At 38.1% G+C, this 11367-nt stretch overlaps 1 protein-coding gene across 1 annotated transcript in view; it reads left to right on the top strand.

The window, feature by feature from the left end:
* Window positions 1-11367, top strand: part of DLG2 (discs large homolog 2) — a 1585094-nt gene that overhangs the window by 1124992 nt on the left and 448735 nt on the right. Inside the window, exons 9-10 of the mRNA XM_006763751.2 lie at window positions 3526-3670; window positions 5661-5799. Coding sequence (XP_006763814.1) covers window positions 3526-3670; window positions 5661-5799 — 284 coding nt within the window. The remainder of the gene's footprint in view (window positions 1-3525; window positions 3671-5660; window positions 5800-11367) is intronic.

Genomic DNA, 11367 nt, shown 5'->3' with positions numbered 1-11367 from the left:
CCTACTCCTCACCTCCACCCAGTCCTCATCTGCTTTCTGGTCCAAAGATGTTCCTTGTCTAAGAGTCTGTCAGCAAAATCATTTTCAGAAAACATGCTTGAAGGTACCATTTTCAAGACTGTTTCACTGCCCACCTTAAAAATGGCAAAAATGCAATTTAATAAGCACTAGCCACATCTCTTTTTCATGGGTAATCTAATGAGCCGTGTGCTTTCTCTACCCCGGGGAGAGAGACAATGAGCCCTTGTCGAAAACAGAATTCCTGTGCCCATATAATCTAATCCAAGTGGTTTTTAGCTTTTGAGTCTTTATTCCTTGACTTGTCATCCCCTCTGTGTTATGCCAACAAATTCCTCTTCCATTTTGTTTTATCATTATACAGGGTCCCCCCTCACACACACAAAAAAATGTATACACACTTTAATAGTTGAGAGCTCAATTTTGAAAATGAAATGTATTTTAATAAACAGGGCCTTTATAATTATTCCAAGTGTGTGTATACATTTTTGGGGACACACACCCCATAGGTGATGCTAGAGCCCTTGGTCACAATATTCACAGCCACCTTAAGTAATAATTTTTTAGATAAAACATCTACTTCAATACACATTTTAAATTACTGTATCATGAGCATCATTTGTAAATAGTCATTATTTAGGTACAAGTGATACTGCCCTAAAACAAGTGATCAAATATATAAGAAGGTCTCAAAGAGACAGATATATCTAGCTGTTATCCATTTTATTTATTTATCTTTTAACTATATCAGTGTATTTGGATGACGCAATATAGTTACCACCATATTGAGCAAGAAGTATAATGATTACTCAGGCTTATATAACACTTTGGAATTTATGTTACTTCTATATGTAAACTTGGAAGGAGACTCTGTTCTCTTCAAGGGAGAAAGAATAGATGATGTAAGCCCTGGGTCTCAATGAACCAGCACTCAAGGGCAGTCTCATTTTCGTTTTGCAGGAGGACGGTAATCCAACTGATGGCTTTGCCCTTTGGAGGCTGTGTGGCCTCTTTGTTGCAAGCCAGCCTCTTTAAACATCGGTTTTTCTCATCTGTAAAATGGCCCTAATTATTCATGCTTTCCTCGCAGAGCTATAACCAGGATCAGTTATATGATTTATGTCAGAGCTTATACATAGTACACAGAAAACATATGACATGCAGATTTCAAATAAATGTTAGCTATTGTTATTATTACTGTTATTTTTTTTCCTCTATTACATAAGGGCTGCCATGATCAACTGTGTTCCCGCACCTGCAATCCCTCTACATTCTCACTTTTCTGCATGGATACGTTCTATCAATTCATTCCATAAACAACCGTGTCCTTAGAATGTATTAGAAAGTGAGTTTCAGGGAAGCTGAGACCTTGTCTATCTGGAAGAAGAAATATACCGTAGATCAAGCATGTCAAACTCATGACTCGTGGGCCACATGCCTTGTTTATTTGGCCCATGTTAGCCTTTGAGTTTGACATGCTTGCCGTAGATGAATAAATTGTGCTCTCTGGTGCCAAACTGACTGGCTTTTAATTCTGCCTCTACCACTTATTAGATCAATGACTTTGGGCAGATTCTTAACCTCTTGGAGACATGCTTTTCTTATCTATATAATGAAGGTAGTTATAATAGCTACCTCATAGGTTGTTGTGAGGTTTGACTGTTTCAATATATGTAAAATAATTTAGAATAGTGCCTGATGTGTAATACAGGCTATAGAAGTGTCTACTGTGATTGTCACTCTTATTGTTTATTGCTATAACTCTAATACATAAAACAGTGACTGACACAAATGGGTATTCAATAAACATTTGATCAATGAATGAGCAAGTGCTAGACATTAAATGCACAAAAGAATTTAAGAGAATGTTTTTCACCCAGGAAAAATCTACAGGAACATATGGTGAGGCTTACAGCTTACCAGAGAGTTCACAGTCAGAATTCGTACTCATCAGTCAGGTTCATTTCCCTCTGGTTCCAGGGTCCCTAACTTGGGCTACACCACCAAGGATGAATGGTCTATGGAACTTATATAACAACATGAGGCCAAAAGAAAAAGGCAATGCTGAAAGGTGTTTGTAACTAACTTGCTATTTAGATAGTACAGAGAATATGCAAGGATCCAAGCTTGGCACATTTATTTTAATTCTACATTATTTCAGCAGAAACTAAGTAAGAATCATCTATAATAATAAAAACGTAATATGCTAATTAGACCAAAGGTCCTTCTAGATGACTTTCTGGATGAAGCGGGACTGTGAGGGAAGCCCGGGTCCTGGGTGCCGGAGGGAAGCTGGTGCCGGCAGCCGGGGGAAGGAAAGCCTACTCTAACATGAATTTCGTGCATTGGGCCTCTACTATGATAATAAAAGAATAGCCAAATAAGAATAACCTAGATACTTAAAATACTTCCTGAATATTTTAAAACCATTGAAGAGAAGTACTGCTGAGAACCACTGCAATGCCACTGCCATGGAGTGATAACTGCACTTGTAACCCAGGCTGTTCTGTCCAATAAACAAAGAGGGGTTGCTGTTCAAGCCACTGGCAATAGGGCACCCTGAACTCGCTCACCTGCGAAGCCCTAGGCCCCTGACATGAGCGCTCTTTCCTTAGAAGACAGACTCATGTTAAATGGGACATTTTTATGGCAACAATTTTTAAAGTAAGAAAAGCCAAGTTTGGTGAAGTTGAGGAAAATAGGGGCTTTCCAATAGTTGGTGTAAGAGTAAACTGGTCCATGTTTCCAGAGAGCACTTTGGGAATAGGTATGAGAAGCCTTGTCATATGTATTCATGCAGTTTGGTCCAGCAATTCTACTTGTATGATCTATCCTGAAGAAATCAGCAAAGTTGTGCACAAATATAGAAAAGGTTTACTGCAACATCACTTCTACCACAAAAAAATTAGAAGCAAACTAAAGGTGCTTCAGTAAGCGATTAGTGAAATCATTATGTTTTAGCCGTTCAAGACAGTGCTCTATAGAAAAACAAAACTCATGTTACTGAAGTACATTCAAAATATGGACAAGTGCTCACTATAGATTTAAAAAGCAGATTCCAAAACAATGTGTATAATGCAGTCAGAATTGTCTATAGAAATACAGTATATCGAAATAGGGAGATTACGGATATTTTTTTTCTTTTTTTTTTACTTCAATGAATATGTATTACTTTTGTAATCACAAAAATTATAGCATAATAAGAAAGACATTTGACCACTGCTTTCACTTTTCCACAAAGAGTGTCCTGCTTGCTGTTATAATGTATTGCTTCACCACAGAAAAAGGCAGAAGCAACCTTGTTTTTTAGCATCAATAGCTGTATCTTACCTGCTTGGGCTGATGCCATTAACCTATCTGTTCTGCCAAAGTATGAAATAGATACTGGACTGTAATCATTGCAATTTATTCTTGAAATGAGATCAAAATTCTATGTATCTTCTTGCCTGAGTATTTCCCTTCACCTGCAGAGTTTTGACTCTAATACTGAATTTTTTCACCTCTCAGGTAAACAACTACAGCTTAGAAGAAGTAACACATGAAGAGGCAGTAGCAATATTGAAGAACACGTCAGATGTAGTTTATCTAAAAGTTGGCAAGCCCACCACCATTTATATGACTGATCCTTATGGTCCACCTGATATTACTCACTGTAAGTACCACCCTCTGTGTCATCTTCGAATAGCATGCCAGGTTTGTGAAATTGGAATTCTGCAAAACTTGGCAAAGTCCTATGCTCTCACCTTCCCATTTGTTAAGCCTGTGGAAATACTTCAGAGGGATTCTGTGCTCCACTCCCTGGTTGCCTAGCGTTTTGAAGGTGAGACACCCTGATGATTTGGCAGGTCCGCCACTGTGGGAAGGCTTAATAATGTATGTTGTAGACAGTGTGGTTACAATAACATAGGAGCAGCACATTTTTAAGGGCTATTTCTTAAGTCCCTAATGCATAATGGCTCTCATGCCATTATATTTTTCTCTTCCTAGTTCAAATCTATATAATAGCAGAGTGGAAAAGACAGGCTGGCAAAATAGACCCAGGAAAATACTATGTTTCTTCTTGGTGGTGGGGGGGGGTCAGATTATATTTGGTGAAATTATGGATTGTAATCACCGTCATCATAGATAGTTCTTACCTTTATCTGATTTTTTTTATATTAGTATTGAGGACCCACTTGCAAAGTTAGGAACCCAGAATGTCTTCAGGACCTGCCATTAATTAGTACTATGGTCTTAAGCAAATCAGTTAACCTCTCTTAGATTTAGATCTTTCTCTTGAGAGAAATTTACAGGTTGAATAATTTTGTTACCTGCTCATTACATTAGCTATTGCTTTTCTTAATGGTGATCCTAAAATGACTTGCCCCCAGATATGTCTTTTTTTCCAAGCAGGTAGTAATCTGAGATCAGCCTTACCTTAGGATATGAAAGAGATTGAACTTCAGAGTGTTTCAAACTGGATGAACTTAGAAAAATCAGCCTTGATACTCTGTGATCCACTTCATGAGGGTTTATAAGGACAATGCAAAGAGAGAGAAAAGAGAGAAAACAAAACTTGCTATTCAAATAAGAAATATGTATTGAGTAACTTTAATATGTACAAAACACCTTGTGAGGTAATAGGTGATTTACAAAGGAGATACCACCATGGCTTTCATTGGAAAGAACACTAACTCAGATATATAAATAGCAGCAACATATGGCAAAATAAAAGGATGCATAGGCCAGGAAAGAGGTAAAAAACATATATTCTTTGGGCATTTAAAGGAAGGAATATTACCTTTTCTTAGAAGATTAAAAAAATATGCAGAAGGTGGCATTTGAAAATTATCCTGGAGAATGGATGAGATTTCAATATCAGAGATGGGTTAAGAGGCAGAAATTGTTGCAGTGAATAGAGTGGAACAAAGGTACAGATGTTGTGAAGGACAGACAGGCTCTGTTTGAAGGCCATAGGACATGTGGAAGGGAGATTGGAAATGGACCAATCTTGTAAGAACAGTGAAAGGGAGAGGAAATATTCAATACTCTCCTGGCAATTAAGAGCATGTAAGCTAGAGAACAGCATGATCAGAGCTGGAATTCTCAATGTGTAAAATGGAAAGAGGAGGACAGGAGACCCAGTAAGGAGTGGTTTTCAGTCTCCCCAAAAGGAGATGAATTAGGGTGGGTGAATAGAAAAGACGGCCAGAGTTCTTAGTCTTCCTGCGCTGTGAGTACAGCAGTTTTTTGATTAAAATATCTACAAGAACTTGTTCTGAGGAACCTTCTGCTTTTGATGATTGGATAGTAATTATGTGAAAAAAATGTGAACTCTGTCCTTAGAAAGCTAACATTTTTATTTCAGCAGAAAAATTAATCATCATTCTGAAAACATGTGTGCTCAATCTCTCCTCCAATTCTTCGCTTGACCTAATTATGCTAACAGGGCTTATAGTATAACTGCTATTATATCATTCCAATCCTAAAGGTCACTTTGTGCTCATACATATTAAATGCCAACAAACAGCACCCGCCCCCTCCTGGAGGACAAGAAAATCCTTGGCATGTAGCGAAGCCTTTCTGTTTTTAACAAAACCATGGCATGAGCCATCAAATCACCCACATAACAGGGTTTTTTCTTTCCTTTTTTCACTTCATAGCTTATTCTCCACCGATGGAAAACCATCTACTTTCTGGCAACAATGGCACTTTAGAATATAAAACCTCCCTGCCGCCCATCTCTCCGGGAAGGTACTCACCAATTCCAAAGCACATGCTTGTTGAGGACGATTACACCAGGTCAGATATGCTTGTTGGTTGATTGGGTTTGTGGTCATTACCAGGAAGAAACTGCATTTGCCTAATGTGTCAGCTGTTGCTTTGGGGCTAATGGAAACTTCTTAACGCCATTCAAACTTAATGATAGTCTTGCTTCTGGTGGAAATCTGCAAATACGTGTCACCATGTGTCATTGTTAGGAAGCAAAATCGCAAATTCTTTGTGGAGAAATAGTAATATATACTTACCCATCACTTTGCAATTTTTAAGACTTTTAATATAAGATCCTACTGGAGCTTTATAGCCATACTGTAAGAAAGGTATTATTACTTCAGGAGGGAGGATGGTGCTGAGAGTTCAACATACCAATATTGCATGTCTGATGAACGGAAGAGTCAGAACTGAAACTCCTATCTTTTGACTCTAAACTCCGCCTCTTGCCACCTATGACCACCCACAAGTCAATGGAATTGGGAAGTCAATTAATCCTCCTTCTAATGTGATAACTACAGGTGGAAAGGAAAGGAGTGAAATTAACTACAAGTGGTTTAACTCTAATATATCCTTTTAATCCCCATGGGGAACAGTATGGGATTTTAGAACAGAGCACAGAATCACGTTGCTAACCCCACGAAGTAAAATCATGGTTAGCCAGCTTGCATCTGAAGAAATCAAGTCTGACAGTTCACAGAGAAGCCCAATCTTTTATCATTACTACTAGGGATTCAATAAATATGGGTTAATTAATAAATGAATGGGTAAAGATTTTTTTAAAGTGTACATTTTTTCTTCTATATCTTTAATATTTTTGGTCCAAAGTAAAGTAATCTATGCTCATTGCATTTAGTGGAACAATACAAAGATATTCAAGAAGCAAAACGCTCTCCACAAATTTTCTCAGGCCAACCAGTCTTGAGGTTCCCACTGTGACATCCTGGTATGAACCATTCACACCTTCTCCATGTTTATATCCATCTGTAAAATGCAGACTCAGATATGGAAGGGGCTCAACACTGTTTTTACAAAAAAAGTTCATATTTAACACATTGTTCTGCAACGTGCTTTTCTCGGTGAACAATACTTTTTCCCAAAATGAGATTACATATAGATATGTACACGTTTTTCTGAAAGTGTTTGTGTAAAAACACTAGAGATGAACTCTTAATTTTATATTCTGACTGTTTAATGAAGGCATTTGTCAGTCTTTCAAAATGGTCTCACTGGTACCCGGGCATGCTTTGCTATTTCTTTTCAAATGATTAAGCACTTTCCATTTATCTTGCAATTTCAGGTTTGCTGAAGTAGCTTCTTAGACCTATAGCCACGGGATGGAATGTTGAGATGCTGCAAAAGTGCATCTGTGGTGTAAATCAAATATAACTTATCCCCATGCTGAAATATCTGCTCTCCATGTTCTTAATTGAAATGAGGGCTGCAGCAAAGTAATCCTCATGGCTCTCCAAAGAATTCTGTAAATTTGGGCATCTTTATTCACTAGAGTAATGATCTGTTTGCTCTCATCCTATCTCTAATATTTAATATGATTTTAATTCAAAAATATTTTATCGTACTAAGCCCCTTAGTGAATTAACGTTATGAAACCCCCTTTATAATCCACACTCTTTGCTAGCTATTTTAGATATATTATCCATTTAATCCTCCCCAAAACACAGAAAGAAGGGCTTTCATCCCCATTTTAGAGATGTAGAAACTAAAGCTCAAAGGTGTCAAGGAATTTGCTTATGGTCACACAGCTTTTAAGTGGAAAACAACTGAATACCCTGCAAGCTTTATCATCCTGGCTAGAGAGCAACATTTTAATTTTCTCATTTAAAACTCTGCTCATTGTAGAAATATATGGCTAGAAAGGGATCCAAGAGTTTTGGTAAACTCTAAAAACAAATGTGTCAGGATTGAACCTACTTCTACCACTGGCTAACTGTGTGATGCTGGGCAAATCATTCAACCACCTCAAGCCTGTTTCTTCATGAGTATAACGGGAATAGTAATCACATCACCTCAACAGGTTGTTATAATGATTAAGTGACACAGTGCATGCAAACAATTTATAACACTGCCTGACACAGTGAATATTAAATGAATGTTATCTATTTACTATAGCTATACTTATTATAATTTTTAGGACCTAAAATGTCACATGTAATATTTTAAATTATTCTCCAGGAAGAGAATCCATTTCTTTTTATAGTAATACTAGAGGCCTGGTGCACGAAATTTGTGCACTCAGGGTGGGGGGGGTGTTCCTCAGCCCAGCCTGTGTGCTCTCACAGTCTGGGAGCCCTCAGGAGATGTCCCACTGACAAATTTGGCCTGCTTCCAGTGGGAAGCGGGCCTAAGCCATCAGTCGGACATGGTTAATGCTGCCACGGAGGTGGGAGTGGCTCTGGCCACCACCTCTGAAATCGCCAATTGTGAGCCCAGCTTCTGGCTAAGCAGGGCTCCCACTGTGGGAATGCACTGACTGCCACGGGGCAGCTCCTGCATTGAGTGGGATCAGGCCAAAACCAGCTCTCCAACATCTCCCGAGGGGTCCTGGATTGCAAGAGGGTGCAGGCCAGGCTGAGGGACCCCACCAATGCACAGTCAGGGCTGGGGAGGGACACAGGAGGGCTCCAGGGCATGTCTGGCCCATCTCACTTAGTCCTGATTGGCCAGACCCAAGCAGCAAGCTAACCTACCAGTCGAGCGTCCGCCCCCTGGTGGTCAGTGCATGTCATACCAAGTAGTTGAGTGACCTTAGCATATCATTAGCATATTACACTTTGATTGGTTGGACGAATGACCAGACAACCAAACACTTAACATGTTAGGCTTTTATTATATAGGATACCCTAGTATCTTACTTCTTGCCCTGCCTCCTCACTTGTTCACTGGCAAGACAACCTCATTTATAACTCTGCAAAATCTTCTGAATGGCTGGTGCCTAGCAAACCTGGGAAGTAAGTTATATCAGCACACGTACAACTCCAGTGCTCTCTCACTACTACCCAGTCCTCTCACAGGTGCTCTGCACTGCCGGCATTGTCACGGATCTCAGAAATATTTGCTCAGAGGAAAATTCACTGCCTCATTCATAAACATTTATTGAGTACTTCCTACTAGGCAGAGAGCACTGAACTAGGAATGTAAATGTGAATAAGTGAAAAATATCTCTAAGAACTATCAAATTGGAACAAAAATATATTTAAACCAGTGAATCCCCCAAGGCCTGTTCCCTGATAATGCAGGACTCTTCTATGAAGTTTCTAAAAAGCTTACCTATTAATTTTTTTTAATCCAGAGATTTTATATTTTGATATCAAATGCCATTTCTTCTGTGATAGCTTATTATATCCTCACTTAGAAAATTAAAAGTTGGTATTTCTACATTAGTCCTCACTTTTTAAACATAAAAGGTCTGTAAAATCCCAATGTGTGGGAACTCCTTAGAGCAGTGGTTCTCACCCTTCCTAATGCAGTGACCCTTTAATACAGTTCCTCATGTTGGGGTGACCCCAATTTCATTGTTGCAAATTGAACATAATTAAAGCAGGGTGATTAATCACTAAAACAATATGTAATTATATATGTGTTTTCCGATGGTCTTAGGCAACCCCTGTGAAAGGGTCGTTCAACCCCCAAAGGGGTTGCGACCCACAGGTTGAGAACCGCTGCCTTAGAGAAACAAACAAAATTAAATCAGTTCTATGAAGTGTTCTTATGTGGCTCTAGCAGAGTTCCCTAGCACCACAGGAGGCACTTCATAAATATGTATTAGGGAATTTGAGTTTTGCATGAATGCCACAAGAACAGCCTATGGCATCAGAGAAAGTGTTAAAGATGAGATAACTCTGGAGTTTGAGCTTGAAAAAATGTGTAGGCATTCATCAGAGAGTCAAGATATCAGGAAGGACATTCGGGTAGGGGATAGCAATGCATACTCAAGGAAGAACGAGAAATAGAATCTAATGAAAACAACTATTACAGTTTGAAATGTAAGGCTCATAAAAAGAAATAGTACCTCTCTTTAAATTATCTTTATGTCCCTATCCTTTCTCTCAACCTAGTTGTAAGATTAAAAATACATCAAGTGGTAAAAACAAAAAGACTACACTATGCATTATTAACACTAAGTGCTGTAATGTATACTATTGCCCCTATATTATTTATATCACATTCTTATTCTTGATTTTTTACAGGAAACAAAATGAATTTAAGTCATTACTTTATATGACACAGCAAAGAAATAGCAAATACAGAATTTTAATTCAGGTCAGTCAGCCTGTCTTTAAAGGCTTCGTCTCCATATCCTGACCTCCTGTGTCATGCAATCTCTTTCCAATGAGAAATGTTGGATAAAGAGAATGAGTCTCATCTCAGGAGGCTTGGTTCTAACCTCAGTCCTACTACTTGCCTAGATGACCCTGAACAAGTCATTTAATTTCTAAGAGTCTTGATTTTCTCATCTATAGATTTAGATAAAGGATCTTGTAATTTCTTCATGGAATGATGAGGTTTTCATGTGATAATATGCATGAAAGTTGTCAACTTTGGAGGGCTATATAAAATTTTTATTTAATAGTAAAATTATCAAGATATTATAATAGCTTATATTTAATACCTGCTTTATACTTTCCTAAAATAGTAAATAAAGGGAATGAATCTTTAATGATGGGACTCAGGCTGATGGAGAAAGATTTCTGTGAAAAAGGAATCTTCAATAACCTCTAAAACCTTATCAAATTGGCAGCCTTTTATTTCATATGCTCATAATATCTTTCTCTGTTATAAGAAATATTTCTCTATTTTCTTCATTCTTCGCTTTTGTTGAAAAATGTCATAAGAATTTTTAAAGGATTTTTATTACAATGACTTAGCTGGAATTCTTCAATAAATCTCTTCCTTACTGTTTAAGGAAATGTATACCTGAGTAAACTAGGAAATTTTGTTTTTATATTGATTTATGAAAGAGAGCATAAATAAAAAGTCCTTGGGTAAAATTCTCTTAGTAGAAAGCCAGTTGAGTCCCCTATAAATCAAAGTGATGTAAGATTCTGCCCTTCGATGTTTGGAAAAGAAAGCTATTTCAATGATGCTGAGATGGGTTTATAGCACAGGGAATCATAGACTATCACAACTGGAAGGGCCACAAATGAATACAGAGTCTAACCTTCTTCCATTTATTAGGTAAGGAACACAAGGCCCAGCACGATTCATTAGCTATCCTAAGTCCCATACTTTGTAAAAGATAGAATCAGATTTAGAACCCATGTCTTCAGACACCCAAACTAGCACTCGTTCCATGCCTCTCAGATGATATTCACTTATTTTTTCTTTTTGGGTGAAGTCAGAAGGTAACAATTACACAAAGCTACAGTTGTCCAGCCAAGTAGCTCAGTGGTTGAGTGTTGACCTATGAACCAGGGGGTCATGGTTTGATTCTGGGTCAGGGTACATGTCTTGGTTGCGGGCTCGATCCCTAGAGTGGGGCATGCAGGAGGCACCCAATCAATGATTCTCTCTCATTATTAATGTTTCTATCTCTCTATACCTCTCCAAAATACATAAAAATTTGTATTTTTTAAATGA

The sequence above is a fragment of the Myotis davidii genome, unplaced genomic scaffold (genome assembly GCF_000327345.1).
Source record: "Myotis davidii unplaced genomic scaffold, ASM32734v1 scaffold499, whole genome shotgun sequence".
Lineage (NCBI taxonomy): Eukaryota > Metazoa > Chordata > Mammalia > Chiroptera > Vespertilionidae > Myotis > Myotis davidii.
The sequence above is the reverse complement of the archived record's forward strand: the minus strand, read 5'-3'. Positions and strand labels throughout refer to the sequence as shown.